This window comes from Hyperolius riggenbachi, chromosome 11 (assembly GCF_040937935.1).
Source record: "Hyperolius riggenbachi isolate aHypRig1 chromosome 11, aHypRig1.pri, whole genome shotgun sequence".
In the NCBI taxonomy this organism is placed as follows: domain Eukaryota; kingdom Metazoa; phylum Chordata; class Amphibia; order Anura; family Hyperoliidae; genus Hyperolius; species Hyperolius riggenbachi.
In genome coordinates this window covers 227682901-227703493 of record NC_090656.1, presented here as the reverse complement: position 1 = coordinate 227703493, position 20593 = coordinate 227682901, and the positions used below count along the sequence as shown (strand labels likewise).

At 46.9% G+C, this 20593-nt stretch overlaps 1 protein-coding gene across 1 annotated transcript in view; it reads left to right on the top strand.

Annotated features, from left to right (window-relative positions):
• The window catches only part of LOC137537962 (receptor-type tyrosine-protein phosphatase beta-like), a 557484-nt gene that overhangs the window by 77803 nt on the left and 459088 nt on the right, over nucleotides 1-20593 (top strand). The window contains exons 2-3 of the mRNA XM_068259886.1: nucleotides 661-688; nucleotides 8494-8721. Of these exons, the coding sequence (XP_068115987.1) occupies nucleotides 661-688; nucleotides 8494-8721 (256 nt within the window). The remainder of the gene's footprint in view (nucleotides 1-660; nucleotides 689-8493; nucleotides 8722-20593) is intronic.

The following is a 20593-nucleotide window of genomic DNA, read 5'->3' as shown; positions in this document are numbered from 1 at the left end:
TAAAAAATATACTGTTATCTGCAGTTTGGATGTGGATTCTAAGCTGAATTGCAGGAGAAAGTGCTTTGTTTAACCATTTCAGTGATGTTTTGCTAGAATCTTTTTCTGGGTTAGTAGCTTTCAAGCTGTGAGGAATCTTTTAGAGCAAAGTAGAAATGCTTTCAGACCACTTTAAGGGATGGGAATAAAGTTTAGAGTCAGTTAAACACATTTTTTTGTAGAAAAAAATACACAAAGTTACACAGATCTGCGCATCAGTCCTGAAAGAGGGACAAATTAAGGAGGAAAGAGGGACAGAGGGACAGGGCTCCCAAAGAGGGACTGTCCCTCCAAAAGAAGGACAGTTGGGAGGTATGACCCAGTGTAATCTCCTGCACCACATAGCGCAATCTTTCCCACCTGCCTACTTTTTTTTCAAGCCACCTGACTGGAAAAAAAGATTTCTGGGGTGTACACTGACACTGCACATCGATTGTTAATGGATTTCACCATGTGGCCATCGGTCATTTGTGGTGACAGTATCTGTGCAGAGCGTTAACCTTCCCTGCGTCACTCTCTGCAGCGCGGGTCGGGATTCTGCTTTGATTTGGGTTCTGCATTAATTCTAATGATAAATGTGTCTGCCATTCCACTAACTGCCCTGTGTCTCTTCTCTCCCAGGCGGAACCCAGCTGCCCCAGTGACAACAGTAAGTATTATCCTTCTCACTATGCTGACTTTTTAAATGTCTATTGCCATCTAGTGCTAAAAAGCGGTATTGTCTTTTGTTGCTAGCCAGCTGTAGAGATCATCAATGCAATACTAATAATGCAAGTTTTAGGGCTGGAACCTACTAGAGCGATTTTTTTGAACATTTAGAGAGCGCTTTAAATCGCTAGCAATTTCCCTAAATGCTCTGCCAATGTAAATAAATGAAACAAATTCCACAGTAGCGATTACGATTAGCAAAATCACAATCACAGGACATGCAGCATTTTGGGAGCATTTGCACTTCAATGTAAAGTATTGAATCGCTGGTAAATCGCTCAAGAATTGCTACACATTTGATTTGATTTGAGTGCAATTTTAAATGACTGCAAACTGTAAATAAAATGATGATACATTGAAAGGATCAATCAGGATTAAAAGCGCTAATCGCAAATCGCTGCACAATCGCTGGCAAAAAGCTTATATTTTTTAAAATAGCTGCCAAAAGCGCCGGAAAGCCGAAAATGCTAGCGACTGCTCTAGCGATTTGCTAGTTGAAGTTGGTTCCAGGCCTGACACAACTGCATGCAGCTCTGAGCTGGGCCAGACAGACACTACCTACAGGAAGTGCATTTGATTTCATTTGCATTATGTTTGCATGCAAACTAGAATTATTATTATTATCTCAGTTAGGAGTGGACCTCTTCTAGCCTAGTGTTGGGCGAACACCTGGATGTTCGGGTTCTGGTCCGTTCGCCGAACATGCCCCTGATGTTCGGCATGTTCGGCCCGAACCCCGAACTCCCCCGAACATCCCGCTTTTGGGGGTCCTATGGGGTCGCAGGCATAAGGGAGGAGCATGCCCCGATCGCGGGGGGGGGGGGGTCGGAAATTCCCCCCACCCCCTCCGCTAGCGCTCCCCCCTCTGCCCGCTTCCCCATACAAACATTTTCCGTAAAGTTCAATAGTACCTTCAGTGGCTGGCTGGCACTGTGGTGTGAATGAGGAGGAGGAGTCCGAGTAGGACGCGTTGAGGCCGGGCAGCGGGCGGTTCAGCGGTAGTACCCTTGTGGTACTTCCGCCCTTTCTCTGACCTCACGTCCTCTGCATACGAGGGTACGCGTCACGAGTACCCTCGTATGCGTCATCACGTAGAGGACGTGAGGTCAGAGAAAGGGCGGAAGTACCACAAGGGTACTACCGCTGAACCGCCCGCTGCCCGGCCTCAACGCGTCCTACTCGGACTCCTACTCATTCACACCACAGTGCCAGCCAGCCACTGAAGGTACTATTGAACTTTACGGAAAATGTTTGTATGGGGAAGCGGGCAGAGGGGGGAGCGCTAGCGGAGGGGGTGGGGGGAATTTCCGACCCCCCCCCCGCGCGATCGGGGCATGCTCCTCCCTTATGCCTGTGACCCCATAGGGGGGCAGTATTCGGCCGAACAGGGCCCTGTTCGGTCTGTTCGGCTGGGCATTGAGCTGTTCGGGCGAACCCGAAATAAAAAGGCCGAACACCATGAGGTGTTCGGCCGAACTCGAACATCACCCGAACAGGGTGATGTTCTGCAGAACCCGAACAGTGGCGAACACTGTTCGCCCAACACTATTCTAGCCATCAAGATGTCATTTTATATTTGACTTTTTTATTTTTCTGTACAGTTACCAGAATTAGAAGAGGCTGAACCAGAACTTTGTACGGAGCTAATCAGATTCCAGGATCAACTTGCCGGTTAACTGCCAGCTTCATTGATTAGTCAGATTGTTAGTTTTTCTTATTTCCTCCCATTAATCTGATTAGCCCCATGCAAAGTCTGGTTCCACTTATACTAATTCCAGTTCCTGTAAATTGAAAATAGAGGCAAGCCAAATTCTAAGCTCATCTGAAACTCACAGAAAAAAAAACAACTAATATTCTGCTACTGATGGATGCTGTGTAGATGTTGTCAGGACAGTAGTGTGAAAGCTGCAATTGCTGAACCAGTATCGAGAAATTGGTTGTGAATCTGACAGATCTGTGTCTGGGTCGGTAGCTGCAGAGCAGATTTGGTTGCATTGTATCGCTACCTCTGAAGTAACAGCCATCACCCCAGACACCACTTCAAGGGTACCAGAGCCAAAGCTCGGGCACACAACATCAGCTACTTACCTAAGAAGAGGGGGACCTCAGGATCCTATTGAGGCTTTCCTCAGTGCTCTAATGTCACCCATCGCTGAGCGCTGCCCCCCCCCCCCCCCCCCAGAAGAATAGCAACAAGGCATTGTCACTAATCCTATTGGAGCAGCACAGCCCTTCTTGCTCCAGCGTGGCTGCACAATAGCTGACCCAGCATGTTCGTGTATTCACAGTAAGCTGGAGCAGCTAACTCCATGGTACTGCGCATGCGCGGGCCAGCTCGTGCAGGTACTGTGTGGCCCCACATCAGGAAGAAAACCTTCACGGCCCTGACATGGAGAGGGGCAACTCTCAACAACGGGGTGGGCTGTAGATCAGTGAGGGAAGCCTCAGTGTGGTCCTGGGCAGGGGTGAGCCTGGGGTGCCTGGCACCTGGGTGCAAGATTTTCTCTGGCGCCTATGGGAGTGGTTAAATTAACCACGCCCAACCTCATAACCACACCCATGTTAGGGATGCTCATTCGGATTCCGCGGAAATGCAATTTCCGAAATTCCGATCGGAAATTGCTTTTCCGCATCGGAATGCGGAATTCGGTAATGCAAGTGCCGTAGCAGAAATTTCCGCCGGAAATCACGGAAATTCCACCCGACTTTAACATCGATTTTCTCAAAAACTGTAAGGTCTTTTTGAAACAAATTTTTTGCATCTTGTTCACAAGATTCTGTTTAATAAACCCTGAAAAACCGTGGTGTTTCTAGGGCTTAAGGGGGCTTTGCTATTAACCATTAAAGTCGGCGGATTTTTACTGTAATGTAAAATGCAGAAAATCTGCATCTGCCTATTTTCTGCATTTTACATTACAGTAAAAATCCGCCGACTTTAGCGGTTAATAGCAAAGCCCCAGTGAGTCCTGGAAACACAACATTTTCAGGGTTTATTAAACAGAATCTTCTGAACAAGAGGCAAAAAAAGTTTTCAAAAAGACCTTTTAGTTTTTGGGAAAATCGGTGTCAAATTCGGGCGGAATTTCCGCGATTTCCGGCGGAAATTGCGCATTGGAATGCGGAAATTGGTAGCGGAAAGCGGAATCGGTAATTGGTACATGACGGAATGCGGATTTACCACGGAATCGGAAATTGGCATTCCGACCATCCCTAACCCATGTCCTGCCTAATCACACCCACACCTTCCACCTCTTTACGCATGCATGTGATACCCCATTCCTACCCCTCTTCCATGGGCTTGCTCCTGGCTGGCTTTGGCTGCCTGCGAGTCTGCTAGTCTCTGGACTGACGCAGGCTGAGAGGCTCTGCGAGTGCGACGCAGTCACACACTGCGTATTTATGGCTGCCTGTGGCCACCCTACTCTCGCTTGCTGTCGTCGGCTCCTCCCCCCGCCAAGCCCAAGCGTGAGGTGGGCTGCCTGTATCTTTCCCGTTGCGCCGCGCAGCCTGCCAGTGTTGCCAACCTTTCACGTTATTTTTTACTGACAAATACCTAAAAATTTACTGACAAAAGATTATTTTTACTGGCAAAATTTCCCCACTAAATGCACCTAAGAGACAGCGTTTCACCAGTAAATACACGTAATGACAGACAGCTTTTCCCAGTAAATGCACATAAGAGACAGCTTTTCACCAGCAAATGCACATAATAAGAGACAGCTTTTCACCAGTAAATGCACATAATAAGAGACCGCTTTTCACCAGCAAATGCACATAATAAGAGACAGATTTTCACCAGTAAATGCACATAATGACAAACAGCTAGTGTCCCCAGTATATGTAGCCAGGGATATATGAGCCCAGTTCATGTAGCCAGAGGTATATGTATCCAGGGATATATGTGCCCAGTATATGTAGGCAGGGGTATTATATGTCCCCAGTATATGTAGGCAGGGGTATATGTCCCCAGTATATGTAGGCAGGGGTATATGTCCCAGTATATGTAGGCATGGGGTATATGTTCTAGATCACTTTAATATTCATAATATATGGCCAAGCAATAGGATACAACCACGCCTGCTCTGAGGGGAGGATCTGATAGAGAAATCTGTGGGATGTCAGGAAGGAATCAGTCCTTTGTGTGTACAGCACAAAGAGAGGAGGCTGGCAGTTCAGTGGAGAGACAAGCTCCTGACATACCAGCCCACCACGGGACAGGTCTGGCATCTCAATTAAAGGATAATTGAAGCAAGAGGGATATGGAGACTGCCATATTTATTTTCTTTAAAAGTGGACCTGGACTCTTGCACAGGACAGAAGGAAACCTATAGTTTAGCCTGTCTAATTCCCCCTCATCTGTGATGAAGTACAAATTGTAATTTGATACCTCAGCTGTATCAGCCACAGCAGAGATCTCATTTGTAAACACAGGATGCTAGCACAATATGTCTGCTTACTTGAAAGCAGGAAGTAGATACACTGCAGATGTATTGAAGGATTTTATCATCTATAAGGGCCCTTTTCCACTAGCAATCGGTAGCGTTCGCGCTAAACGCTAGCGATTGCTGAATCGCAAGTGCAAGAAACTTCCCGGTGATTGCGTTCACGATTTTGCTATGCAATGCACTGCATAGCAAAATCGCGGCAACGATCGCTCTACGGTGCGATCGCGTTTGAGTCAAAAACGAATCGCGGTAGTGGAAATTACCTACCGCGATTCCTATGTTAAAAAGCAAACCGTAGCGATTTCAAAATCACTAGCGGTTTGCGATTTTGCGATTCAGCATCGCAAACGCCGCTAGTGGAAAAGGGCCCTAACAAAGAAATGTTTTTTCTTTAAAAGGTATTATACTGTTGCTTATCTTTTAGAGCAGAGAGGGAAGTTCGGAGTTCAGGTCCACTTTAAGCAATACTGGCAGTCCTGCTGATCCTCTACCTCTAATACTTTAAGCCATAGACCCTGAACAAGCATGCAGCAGATGCATTGCAGCAGAACATTGTTTCTGGTGTTATTCAGACACAACTGCAGCCAAATAGATCAGCAGGGCTGCCAGGCATCTGGTATTGTTTAAAAGGAAATAAATATGGCAGCCTTATCCTCACTACAGTTGCCTTTTAACTGCTTGCCGACCGCGTCACGCCGATGGGCGAGGCCGCGGCGGCAGCCCCAGGACCAGCTAACGCCGATTGGCGTAAAGTCCTTGGGGCTCGCAGTGCAGGAGACCGCACGCTGCACGCGCATCTCCTGTTAGTGGGCGGAGCTGAGCTCCGCCTTCAGTCTCCGAGTGGCGGTTGCCGCTCAGGAGATTGTTAGACGGCGGAATCGCTGTCTAATTACATTGTACATTGTACAGCGCTGTGATTTGCAGCAACGCTGTACTGGGGACAGCCGTGTGACACAGCTGTGGAGAGCGATCGGCTCTCAGAGGCAGAAGCCTGTGGCAGCCGATCGCCGTTATTGGCTGGCTGCGGGGAGGGAGGGTGGGAAAAGAGAGAGAGCAAAAAATAGGCAGATTTACTAAAAAAACAAAAACAAATATCTACCCAAATATTTACACCAAACAAACAAACACGGGGGGGGGGGGGGGCAATCAAACCCCACCAACAGAGAGCTCTGTTGGTGGGTAGAAAAGGGGGGAGGAATCACCAGTGGTGTGCTGTGTTGTGCAGCCCTGCAGCTTGGCCTTTTTTGACAAACCTAGCCTGGTCTTTAGGGGGGGGTAAAGCCAATGGTACTCAAGAGGTTAAAGCCCTGTACAGAAAGGACAACTGGATGGCATCAGATGCTAGATGATTCTTAGCTGAGACAACTAGTCGCGACCTGCTCTGCCAAAAATTTGGCATGTGCACAGCGGCCCCATGTCCTGTCCCCCCCCCCCCCCCCCCCCCCCCCCCCCCAGTGGTCCTCCTGCCGGGTGGTCTCAACCGAATCCAGTGTTCTTATTTACCCTGTCCACTCTGCAGTGCTCTGTTCTGTGCAGTGCCATTGGCCCTCCTCCTACACTATAGCAACAGAAAGTGTTTCTAGCCTGCAGGCCAGTGACACTTCTGTACAGACTCAGCCCAAAGCTGTTGCCCAAAAGAATTGGATCACAATACTGGCAGAATGACACGAGTGTGCAAGGGTTAAAGAGAGTCTGAAGCAAGAATAAATCTCGCTTCAGACCTCATAGATAGCAGGGGCATGTGTGCCCCTGCTAAAACGCCGCTATCCCCGCAGCTTAACGGGGGTCCCTTCACCCCAAAATCCCCTCGGTGCAGCGGGGGAGCGCTTCCTGGTTGGGGCAGGGCTAACCGTCGCATCCCTGCCCCACGCGCGTCTGTCAGCGCGTATCTCCGCCTCTCCCCCGCCCCTCTCAGTCTTCCTTCACTGAGAGGGGCGGGGGAGAGGCGACGATGCGCGTCTGATAGACGGCGCTGAGAGGCAGGGCTGCAGCCATTAGCCCTGCCTCCAGGAAGAGAATTTTACGACCAAGTTTGCGACCAACTTTTGCGGGGCTGGGTTTGGGGGTGAAGGGACCCCCGTTAAGCCGCGAGATGCACTCATGCCCCTGCTAACTATGAGCTCTGATGCGAGATTTATTCTCGCTTCAGAGTCTCTTTAAAGGACAACTTACCTGAACCACACCTATAAAATAAAAATGTGTACATAGTACTCACTCTTTGCAGACCCAATCCAGCATTTTCTGACATCCTTCAGGTGTACTATTTGGCTGCTGCTCCTTTCCAAAATCCGGCAACACCAGGGTCCTCTGAGGTCAGCGCTTTGTTGGTTAGGACACTTGGGAGCGAGCTCAGTGGGGTGGCATTAATTGAGCGTGAAAGGGGAAGGAAATGGGGTGTGCATGGGACGGATGAATGCTGGAAGTCTGTCCCTTCCTGTTTAAAAGTTTGACTTTCTCTGAAAGTCATATTTTCTGCCGAGGATAATGGGGACTGGGAGGGGGGCACTATGCAACGGACAGTGCGTAGAGGTATGTACCAGTGGACAGAACATACCTCTATGCTGCTTTGTTTAAATAAGCCTCGTTGGGTCAGTTATCCTTTAAGAGACCACCAAAACTGCACCAAATTATTGTCCACACTCCCTTCCACTCACAGAGCACCCATAGATGACAAGAGCACAGCCAGCAATCAATTCCACTTTCCACATCAGAGTATCACTAATACTCATGTGCACAATACATGTGTGTATGTACCATTCTGATTATTCAGTTCTTTAACCATCTTGCCTGAGGGAGGGAAATTTCCTTATTCACGAGAGCTTGCACATATATATCTTATTCTGATATATATATATAAATATATATATACTGTATATGTATATGTATGTATGTATATATATATATATATATATATATATATATATATATATAGTGTCGGGAGAGTATATTCTGCAGTAAGGGTGCGATTCCACTTGAGCGGCGCGTGTCTGCGAGACACGAGCCGGCTCTTCTGGGTCTGCGGAGAAAGCAGACGAATACCATCAGCCGTGCCAAGCACGGCTATGGGATCCGCAGCCTCCCGCGCCGATTCGGATGGAAAAGCCGGCCGAATCGCTAGCGGTAGCGATTCGGCCGGTGTTACCATTGCACCCTATGGCAGAGTTTCCCCGCACTATTCGCCTGCAGGGAAACTCTGCAGATTCGCGGCGGTTTCCGCTCAAGTGGAAACGCGCCCTAAGAGTTGAGTTGTTAATATATATGTATGTTTATTAATACACAGTTGTTTTTATTTGTTTTATAGATACAAGTGAATGTAATATCACTGTCCAGGCTACCACCAGCAGTATAAGTGTCTCTGGACTGCCGAATGGATTTACTGTGCAGAATATAACCGATGCCAGCGGGAATGCTGTACCAACCTCTAATGGGAGCTACAATAATATATCAAGCATCATCTTTGTGCCCGGTACTCAATACACCATCTACTATGGAAACACCACCACTAACTGCTGCTACAACTTCACCACCAGTAAGTCTTGTGGATGAGTAGATGGTCAGCAGTCTGTCTGCTTATTGTCTCACACTGGCAGCCTCAGAGGATGAGGACGATGATGGGTATCTTTCCATTAACTGTAAACTCCGTCTCTGGCTGCCCTCTGATGCCTGTACCTTCTCCTCTCGCCTTCAGTGCAACTGAATGCAAATTTCATAAGTTATGTTAACATTACTAGAGTGCCACGTGTTTTGGGAAGTTGAGGGTCTCCCTCTAGTTTAGAGAAGATGGTGGGGTCAGTTCAGCCCTTGTATAATTTGGTACTGCAGTCTGAATGCATACAATGTGCCTTTAATTTGCTGACCGGCTTCTGCAGACTATTTATAAAGGCTCATACACAGGGATTGATTCACTAACCGGCAAAGTAGCTTTGCAGGCACTAACAGCTGCGCAAAGCTACATCACGCGCAGCACGGTGTACGTGGTGTGACGATAACGGGGGCACGGTGCGACGATTCATTCATATGCTTTAGTGCACGCACGGTGCGACGTTAACGTCGCACCACGCGCCATTATCATAGCACTGGGCCCAGTGCTGCACACAAAGTGCGCAATGCTGTGCGCAAACCACCGAGCGCTCTGGTTTGCGCCCACAAACTGTTAAGGCTCACTAACCAGCTTAGCGCCGGTTAGTAAATCAAGCCCACAGGAACCAACAATCTGTCCAACTCTCTTCCAAGCTTGTCTGTTGGAAGGTAAGTTGAGTGTGTGTATAGCTGCTGGCAAACAACCGGATAACCCACTGAAACAGGTTGTTTGCCAGGTCCAACCGGTGGATCAATCTGACCAACTATCATGCAGGTTGGAATATGTGTACAAGTCTTTTAAACAAATGTGTTGTTTTTGAATAGGGACATGTTGTGCAGTTTGTCATTTAGCTTGCATACAGTATTTAAGTGAATTGGTTGTTTGGTTGGTTAGTTGGTTGGTGTGTGTGTGTGTGTGTGTGTGTATGTACTTGTCAGGTAAACAACTTGGCGTGCATTTGGTCATATTGTGCGGTTGGTTGTGCATTAAGTTGGATGTGTGTATTAGGGCAGGTGCTGCTTGGAATTGAGTTCTTATCTGTTTTGTGTTTTGTATGTTTGTGGAGGGAAGTTTAGTGGGAAACCTCCTCGGTGGTGGCACCCCCAGGAGGTGAGAGCATTTTGGGGGGCTGTCTGCACTGCTCCTGCCCCCTTTGGAATGTAGCTTGCAGAACCTGGTCCCAGGTGGTGAGGATGCCTGGGACCCCGCCTCTTTTGCACATCTCTGTGTTGTATAGCTGTATAGGGGAGAAAGGGCCACTAGACACCAGGGAACTGTATAGGAGAGGCAGGGGGACCACTAGACACCAGGGAACTGTATAGGGGAAAGAGGACCACTAGACACCAGGGAACTGTATAGGAGAGGCTGGGGGACCACTAGACACCTTTATAGATGAGATAGGAGGACCACTAGACACAAGTGAACTGAATAGGGGAGCCAGGGGGAGGACCACTAGACACCAGGGAACTATATATGGGAGGGGGGTTCTGGACACCAGGGAACTGTATAGGAGAAGGAGGAGGGCCACTAGACACCAAGACAGGGGAGGTGGACCACTAGACACTAGGGAATTGTATAGGAGAGAGGACCACTTGACACCAGGGAACTGTATAGGAGAGGGGGATCACTAGATCTCAAATAACTGTATAGGGGTGGGAGGGGAACACTAGACATCATAGAATTGTATAGGGGAGGGAAGGCCACTAGACACCAGGGAACCATATAGGGGAGTGAGGAGGACCACTAGACACCAAGGAACTCTACAGAGGAGGGAAAAGGGCCACTAGACACCAGGGAACCATATAGGGGAGAGCGGCCCACTAGACTCCAGTGAATTGTATAGGTAAGGGAGGTAAGACCACTAGACACCAGGGAACATTATAAGGGAGAGAGGGAAGACCACTAGACACTAGGGAACTGTACAGGGGAGGGAAGGGGAACACTAGACACCAGGGATCCATACAGGGGAGAGAGAGGGGTGCCACATTTAATATGGAGTACAGCTAAAGGCGTGGCAGTTGTCTTAGTGTCCCTTTTTCTTGGCTCCAAAAGTTGGGAAGTATGCAATGGAGGAGAGAGATGCCCACCACTGCGCACCTGTCTTTTCTGCTTTCACAATGATGGACACAGACTGGCCACTCACAATGTCGTGTCCCTAACATAATCATAGATTAGCATTTCTGCCATGGGCTAGAATCCAGTTTAGGGAAAGCCAATGTACTTCTTCTTAGTACTTTTTTTGTGGAGGAAACAGTTGTGGTTGTGGAGGAAACAGGGATGGCTGAACAAAACTCAAGCAAACACCAGGAGACGATACAACCCCCTCGAGGTAGTTATGAGAAAAAGTGGCCACTGCTGGTAAACTGTGATTGGGTGTGGCTATTGTTTTGTATACAATGGGGAAGAGCCTCAGTCAGTGGCCACCTAGTTTTATGCTGCATCAAGCAGTGCTAGGCTAGCAGCTAGGGAAGCACTTCCATATCGATTGTTAGTCCCTTGCAGATTTCTGATTGGATAATCACTGGTTGGATCAAGCCACTATCAGCCAATGTATGACCAGCTTCCAACCAGGTGAACTAGAGAAGGAAGCCAGCTGTCAGCAGCAAATACAGTGGCCGAATCCAGACTTACCTGTGGTGCTATTAGAAGCCTCCAGCAAACAGGTGCTGCTGCTCATCAGGCCTTATAAGGTCATATTTGCTGAGCCCTCCCCAAACTATAAACTTACATAATCCTTTTTTTTTGGGAGGGGGCTGGTGTTTTTTTTGTTTTTTTTTTGTTGCCATTGTAAAGCTGACTGCATATTAACCACCTTAGCGGTATGGACGAGCTCAGCTCGTCCATTACCGCCAGAGGGTGCCGCTCAGGCCCTGCTGGGCCGATTTTGATCAAATAAAGAGCAGCACACGCAGCCGGCACCTTGCCAGCCGCGTGTGCTGTCCGATCGCCGCCGCTCTGCGGCGATCCGCCGTGAGCAGCGGCGAAAGAGGGTCCCCCCAGCCGCCTGAGCCCTGCGCAGCCGGAACAAATAGTTCCGGCCAGCGCTAAGGGCTGGATCGGAGGCGGCAGACGTCAGGACGTCGGCTGACGTCCATGACGTCACTCCGCTCGTCGCTATGGCGACGATCTAAGCAAAACAAGGAAGGCCGCTCATTGCGGCCTTCCTTGTTTATTCTGGGCGCCGGAGGCGATCAGAAGAACGCCTCGAGCGCCATCTAGTGGGCTTTCATGCAGCCAACTTTCAGTTGGCTGCATGAAATAGTGTTTTTTTTATTTAAAAAAAACCCTCATGCAGCTGCCCTGGCGATCTTAATAGAACGCCAGGGTGGTTAATGTAATTTCTTCCACAATTTCTAGAACCGCTTCCTGTGACTGGTCTAAGGGCTGCTAACGTGACTTCAGATTCAGTGACTTTATACTGGACAAGTGTGAGTGGCTCTCAGAGCTCTTACAGCTACCGAGTGCAGGGAACTGTCACCTCCTCCTCATCCTCACTGATATATAATACAACAGTGACCGGTGACTCCGCCACAATAACGGGTCTGACAGCAGGAGAGACGAACACATTCACTGTATATACCAGAGCTGCCGATAATGTCACCGAGTCTGACCCTGTATCTATACTGACCAGCACAAGTGAGTGACTCTGTTTCCCGTCTGTCTCTCTGTCAGGTAGTGATGAGCACGGATTTCGGATAATCATAATTTTGCATCGTAATTCACAATTACGATATGAAATCTCAATGCAAGATTTTGAAAATAAATTATAATTACTTTTGTTCATTAACATAATCAGGAACCATAAAATTACACGTAATTGCACCAAATTATGAATGGATTATGCAAAATCTGTAAACTCGGCTGTCTGGTCTGTCTGTCTCTTTGTCAGGTCTGTATACTTGGCTCTGTCTCTTTGTCAGATCTGTATACTTGGCTCTGTCTCTCTGTCAGGTCTGTATACTTGGCTCTGTCTCTTTGTCAGGTCTGTATACTTGGCTCTGTCTCTTTGTCAGGTCTGTATACTTGGCTCTGTCTCTTTGTCAGGTCTGTATACTTGGCTCTGTCTCTCTGTCAGGTCTGTATACTTGGCTATGTCTCTTTGTCAGGTCTGTATACTTGGCTCTGTCTCTTTGTCAGGTCTGTATACTTGGCTCTGTCTCTTTGTCAGGTCTGTATACTTGGCTGTCTCTTTGTCAGGTCTGTATACTTGGCTCTGTCTCTTTGTCAGGTCTGTATACTTGGCTCTGTCTCTTTGTCAGGTCTGTATACTTGGCCCTGTCTCTCTGTCAGGTCTGTATACTTGGCTCTGTCTCTCTGTCAGGTCTGTATACTTGGCTCTGTCTCTTTGTCAGGTCTGTATACTTGGCTCTGTCTCTTTGTCAGGTCTGTATACTTGGCTCTGTCTCTTTGTCAGGTCTGTATACTTGGCTCTGTCTCTTTGTCAGGTCTGTATACTTGGCTCTGTCTCTTTGTCAGGTCTGTATACTTGGCTCTGTCTCTTTGTCAGGTCTGTATACTTGGCTCTGTCTCTTTGTCAGGTCTGTATACTTGGCTCTGTCTCTTTGTCAGGTCTGTATACTTGGCTCTGTCTCTCTGTCAGGTCTGTATACTTGGCTCTGTCTCTTTGTCAGGTCTGTATACTTGGCTCTGTCTCTTTGTCAGGTCTGTATACTTGGCTCTGTCTCTTTGTCAGGTCTGTATACTTGGATCTGTCTCTTTGTCAGATCTGTATACTTGGCTCTGTCTCTCTGTCAGGTCTCTGACAGAGGCTCTGTCTCTCTGTCAGGTCTGTATACTTGGCTCTGTCTCTTTGTCAGGTCTGTATACTTGGCTCTGTCTCTTTGTCAAGTCTGTATACTTGGCCGCCCGTCACATTAATCAATAAGTGTGTTCATGTTTTGGGTTGATGCAGTTGATTCCCTAAAGCATGAGAACATTGGAGAAGTGATTCAGAACAGTTGGAGCTGTTTTGCTATTAGGTTATAAAATCTGCACCCTTCTCCTGTGTCAGCATGACAGGTTGAACAGAGGACCTGGAAGAGTCTGTAGTATCCAGAGACTTTCCTCTACATAGGTAAGTACAAAATGGTTTGCTTTAACCTCCCTGGCAATATGATTATTTCCAGATTTTAGTGTCTTTACAGCACGTTTCAGACCCTAAAATGAGGAAAAAATCATGCTGCCAGAAAGCCAGCAGCCCCAGCACTCACTCACCTCCCTGAGCTCCAGCACTGCATTTTTATCTCCGGCCTCTGGGTGGCGCTGTAACTCTCTAGTGAGATCACTGATGGCGAACCCACCAGAGTGATTCAGAGCCTTGGTGGACAGAAAGGAGAATGGCTACCGACGTCTGGATCCCCCAGGAGGTGAGTTAAAGCTCCCGCTGCGCGCTATACTCTGCATTGAGCACCCGGATTACTGCCAGGAAGGTTAAGCATGAATGCTGTTGAATTTAATTCAACATCTACAGCTGCCTTGTGTACTTCCATTACCTGGACCTGAAGGGAGGAGTGCAGTAAATTGTAGCCTAGTCACAGCTGTGAGTTCTGCAGCCTATGAATAATATGCATCTGGTGGGGTCAGGCCGGTGCTCAATTCAGGAGCTCAGGAGGGAGGAGCTTTGGGCACACTAATACAACAAGACCGGAGGCATGTGGAGCTCCATCACATGGAACCCGGAAGAGGCGTACGTTAAAAAGGGGCGCTGGGAAAAAAGGGCGTAGGGTTTTAAACGATAAGCATGGATAACGTTTAAAAATGTATTGTACTGTATTTCGTTTAAAATTAATGTTTTATAAAGTTATAAATCATTAAATAATGTGCATTAAATGGGGAATTGTAAAAACGTTAATCTTTCGTTTAAATAGTGAAACGTATAATAACGTTTAAAATAAAATTACTAAGTGACCCTCCCTGTACCTACCCCTAACCCCTAGACCCCCCTGGTGGTGCCTAAACCTAAGACCCCCCTGTTGGTGCCTAAACCTAAGACCCCCTGTTGGTGCCTAAACCGAAGACCCCCCTGTTGGTGCCTAAACCTAAGACCCCCTGTTGGTGCCTAAACCTAAGACCCCCCTGGTGGGTCCTAAACCTAAGACCCCCCTGTTGGTGCCTAAACCTAAGACCCCCCTGTTGGTGCCTAAACCTAAGACTCCCCTTCTGGTGCCTAAACCTAAGACCCCCCTGTTGGTGCCTAAACCTAAGACCCCCCTGTGATAAGCATTAATAAAGTTTCAAAAACATATTGTGCGGTTTTTTCGTTTAAAAATAATGTAAAAAAAAAAAAATTGTACTGTTTTTCGTTTAAAAATAATGTTTGAAAAAAATATTGTACTGTTTTTCGTTTAAAAATAATATGAAAAAATGTATAAATCATTAAATAATGTGTAATCATGAGAAGCAGTAATAAAACATTAAGTCGCTTTTAAAACGTTCTTTTTCTCCGGCGCCCTTTTTTCCTATCGGGCGCCCATTAAACGATATTTATTATGGGAGTGAATGGCGGCGACCGATTTGTCCACTAGCCTCCTGCGCCCTTTTTTACTGTTACCCGGAAGAGGCAACTCTGTGTTCCCCATCAGCAGCAAACACAGCGCCCCCAGTGGCTGAAACCAGACTTACCTGTAGTGCTATTGGGAACCTTCAGCAAACAGGTGCTGCTGCTCATCGGGCATTACAAATTCTTATTTGCAGAGCCCTCCGCAAACTATAACTTAAAAAGCTCTTTTGGGGGGGAAGGGTGATAATGTTTTAGTTTTTTTGCCATTGTGAAACTGACTGTATATTAATTTCTTCCACAATTTCTAGAGCCGCTTCCTGTGACTGGTCTAATGACTGCTAACGTGACTTCAGATTCAGTGACTTTATACTGGACAAGTGTGAGTGGCTCTCAGAGCTCTTACAGCTACCGAGTGCAGGGAACTGTCACCTCATCCTCACTGATATATAATACAACAGTGACCGGTGACTCCGCCACAATAACGGGTCTGACAGCAGGAGAGACGTACACATTCACTGTATATACCAGAGCTGCTGATAATGTCACCGAGTCTGACCCTGTATCTATAGTGACCAGCACAAGTGAGTGACTCTGTTTCCCGTCTGTCTCTCTGTCATGTAGTGATGAGCAACAATTTCACATAATTGTAATTTTGCATTGTAATTCACAATTATGATATGAAATCGGAATGCAAAATTAAAAAAAAAAAATCATATTTACTATTGTTCATTAAAAAAATACTCAGGAACCGTAAAAAATTACGAATGGCTAATACAAAATCAACTGAATTTCAAAATCTTGATTACATGTGGACGTATTTGTGAAATTTTATGCAAAATTTCCTGTAATCTTAATTAAAAAATTACGATCATCACTAATGGCGGGTCTGTAAACTCGTCTGTCTGGTCTGTCTGTCTCTCTGTCAGGTCTGTCTGTCTCTCTGTCAGGTCTGTCTGTCTCTCTGTCAGGTCTGTCTGGTCTGTCTGTCTCTCTGTCAGTAGTGATGTAGTGTGCATCAAATTTTCAGTTTGAGAACTCGAATGACAATTTACCGCAAGTGTCTGTGAACCGGCTGTTTGCGGTGGGCTCCATAGACTTAAATTACAGGCAAATGGCTGCCGACTTTAGCAGGTAATAGCAAAGCCCCCTTTATAGTAGACCTTATAGTTTTTGAGAAAATTGATTTTAAAGTTCTCATTCTGAGTGTGGGAAATGTTTCAGCAGCCTTCAAATTTAGCTGTTAATAGCAAAGCCCCCTTACCTGCTAGAAACACCAAATTTAGCAGGTATGGGAAGGAGCACAGTGAGTACAAGAGGACATTTTTCCCCCAAAAAAAACTTATAGTTTTGAGAAAATCGAAGTTAAACTTATAAAAAATAAGTGGCAAAATCACTGCGCTAAAATGACAGATAATGTATTAACAAGTATATAAATGTATTTAAATTTTTTTATATATATGTTCAGAGTGTGGGAAATATAAAAAAATTATGTTGGGGACCCCTCCTGAGCCTATTTAACCTCTTGACCTCCATGCAAGCTGGGATGGTGGCAGGAAATTTGGACACATGAGGCAGGTGACCAAAAAGGCGCTGCGATTTACTCCCATAATAAATACCGTTTGATGGGCGCCAAACAGGAAAAAAGGGCGCCTTTTATATCAACGCCTTTTTTGCATGTACCCGGCTGGGATAGCCAGAATGCAGAGCCACGGCTGCATGGAACTTCGCACCCTGAGCTACACCAGCCAGCCTGGTCCATGAAATGCGGGGGCTGTGGGGGAGCGGGTGGCCAAGCCTCCCCCTCTCCCCCAGAGCCCTTGTCCAATCCACGGACAAGGGGCTCTTCCTCGCCTTCATTGCCCCTTTTTTTCCTTCTAACTTTAACATTCATTTTCTCAAAAACTATAAAGTCTTTTTGAAATGCTTTTTTTTTCTCTTGTTCCCACTGCCCTCCTTAAAGTAAACCAGAGACAAAACACCCTCATGTATTTTACCGTATATAGCAGTGGGAACATTAGAGAAAACACCTACCCTGCTCTCTGTTTCATTCTTCACTGCTCAGCCTGCTTGTTAACAGCCCTGATAAAAACCCCGGCTGAGCATTCAGTCTGGTTTTGCTCAGGAATCATTATAGCTGAGTCTGTCTTCTCTGATGTCTTTTCAGGCCCAAGCCTGCCCCTTTCTGGCTCTGCTATAATGACTCAGCTATGATCATTCCTGTGCAAAGATAGGCTGAATGCTCAGTCAGGAATTTTATCAGGGCTGGTAACAAGCAGGCTAAGCAGTAAAGAATGAAACGGAGAGCAGGGTAGGTGTTTTCTCTAATGTTCCCACTGATATATATGCTAAAATACATGAGGATACTTCATCTCTGGTTCACTTTAACATACCCTGCAAACCTGGCGCTTCTAACACATAAGGGGACTTTTCTAATAACCATTAAAGCGGCAGCTAGTGAAACATTTCCCACTTTTAAAAGGTGCACTTTAAAATCGATTTTCTCAAAAACTATAAAAAATTTTTTATCATGAAGCTCCATCACATGGAACCTGGAAGAGCTAAATCAGTGTTCCCTGCCATCAGCAAACACAGTGCCCCCAGTGGCTGAGACAAGACTTACCTGTGGTGTTGTTGGGAACCTCCAGCAAACAGGTGCTGCTGCTCATCGGGCATTACAAATTCTTATTTGCAGAGCCCTCCCAAACTATGGAGGGGGCTGATTATGTTTTGTTTTTTTTGCCACTGTGAAACCTAATGTGTATTAATTTCTTCCACAATTTCTAGAGCCGCTTCCTGTGACTGGTCTAATGACTGCTAATGTGACTTCAGATTCAGTGACTTTATACTGGACAAGTGTGAGTGGCTCTCAGAGCTCTTACAGCTACCGAGTGCAGGGAACTGTCACCTCCTCCTCATCCTCACTGATATATAATACAACAGTGACCGGTGACTCCGCCACAATAACGGGTCTGACAGCAGGAGAGACGTACACATTCACTGTATATACCAGAGCTGCCGATAATGTCACCGAGTCTGACCCTGTATCTATAGTGACCAGCACAAGTGAGTGATTCTGTTTCCCGTCTGTCTCTCTATCAGGTAGTGATGAGCGCAGATTTCACATAATCGTAATTTCGAATCGTAATTCACAATTATGATATGAAATCGCAATGCAAAATTTAGAAAAAAAATCATATTTACTTTTGTTCATAAACATAATCAGGAACCATAAACTTATGCGTAATTACACAAAATTATGAATGGATTATACAAAATCAATTGCATTTCAAAATCTTGATTACATGTGGCCATAATTGCAAAATTTTACGTAAAATTTCACGTACTCGTCATCAGCAGATTATGATCATTACTAATGTCGGGTCTGGAAATTCGTCTGTCTGGTCTGTCTGTCTCTTTGTCGGGTCTGTATACTTGGCTGTCTGTCTCTCTGTCAGTATTGATTAGTGCTGCTCATCAGGATTCCGGATCTCCGGATAACCCAGATATCCAAACTTTTTTACGCTATCTGAACGGATTCGGATTCCGGATAACTGGGCCCAAATCCGTATAGCAACCCACAGACATTTGGTTGCATACTCGGATATCCGCGGATACCTGTCAGATATCTGAATCTGGGTACTGTTACCATGGAGATGACGGTCATTGAGCCAATAAGAGGGCTCCCAGCCTAAGCCCAAGCAACCAATCACAGAGAGGAACCTTGGCCAGTCCCTCCTGTATATGAGAAGGGGGGCCATGATGAGAATCTTGTTCTTGCTTTGTGACTGCCACTGAGAGACAACTCCAGTGTGTTTGGCTGAAGTAAGTGCATTATCACACTGTGAAACCCAGCGTTTTTACAAATAAACACCTTCACTACACTACTGTTATATTGTGTTGTAGTTAGCTAGTCTGTGTAATTTGTTAGGGTCAGTCAGTCAGACTTTGAGCTGCAGCAGCTGCTACTAGGTCCTGTGTCTGTGTCTGTGTGTGCTGCACAGTCCAGGCCTTCTGCTGCTGGCTGGCTGGTCTGCTATTAGCCTTAGCTAGCTAGTCGTTACAGTATAGGTAGGATTACGGTGTTATTGTGTAGTTACTGGCTGCAGTGCTTTAGTTGTTAGAGAGTCAGTAGTACTGTGTTAGCTACAGATTATTGCAGTGCTGCTGTGCTGCTGACTGAGCAGTGCCAGCGTGTCGTGTTCTACTCTGTTGTCTGTCACTCCGTGCTGATTCACAGTCTAAGCCCGCTAATAATAAAGGACAAGTACCCCACATCATCTGTGACATCATATATAACTTGTACTATGTCTGGCACTGGCAGACGAGAGAGAGCAACATCACGGCCTCCTGCAGCAGTTCTGCCGCATCGGTCTCCATTCTGCCGCTACCCACTGGCCGTCCAGCTGTTAGGGGGAGCCACGCTGCAGAGATGCAGCAGCGTGTAGCGGGCATTTTCAAGTAGAGTTAGTGAGGCAAATTGTAGGAGAAAGACGCCACGCCTGTGATGCAGCTGATGGTGGATGATGAGCAGGCCACCACCAGCCCTACAAAACACATTCTAGATACAATGGGCTTTGTGGAAGAGTCTGAGATGGTGACGGTAATTGTTGGGGGGGGGGGGGGAGTCTGTCATCCATGATGTGTCAGCAGAAGAGAAGTTTGGGGCGGGCTTATCATCCCAGCAATTGTTCGAGGAGATGGAGTTTGATGTTGATGACGAGATGAAGGACCAGGACTACCATACACGGGAGGGGGATGTTAGCTCTGACTCTGAGGAGGAGGATGCATCAGTGGGTCTGGCACGGAGGATCAGCATTGCAGGGAGGAGCAGCAGTGGGCATGGAATGTGTGACCCACAGCCTGCTGCTCCATCTGCCACTACTACCACCAGCCGCACCACTCAACCTCAGGCCCCAACCACCACTGGGAGAAAATCATCAGCAGCATCCCATTCTGGGCGACGTAAGGGGCAGGGCAAATTGCAATCCCCAATATGGCAGTTTTTTCATCTGCCCTCACTTGAAAGCAAGTTTGTAACTTGTAAAGTGTGCCATGTGAAGATGAGCAGAGGGTCTTACCCCTCCAACTATGGCACCTCCAGCTTTATCAACCATCTGGCCAATAAACACGAACCAGAGCACGAGGAATTCAAGAGGCTGAAGGAAGCTGGCGCTGGCCCTTGCAGTGGTCAGAGTACTATAACCCACTTTGCCACTCCTGCCGACACTAAAGGCCTGTTTAGGCAGCCAGTTCTCCTTAGTGGTCTCCTCTGCTCCCTCCTCGGCTTCCTGTGCAAGCCAAAAACGCCACCACCATCAGACC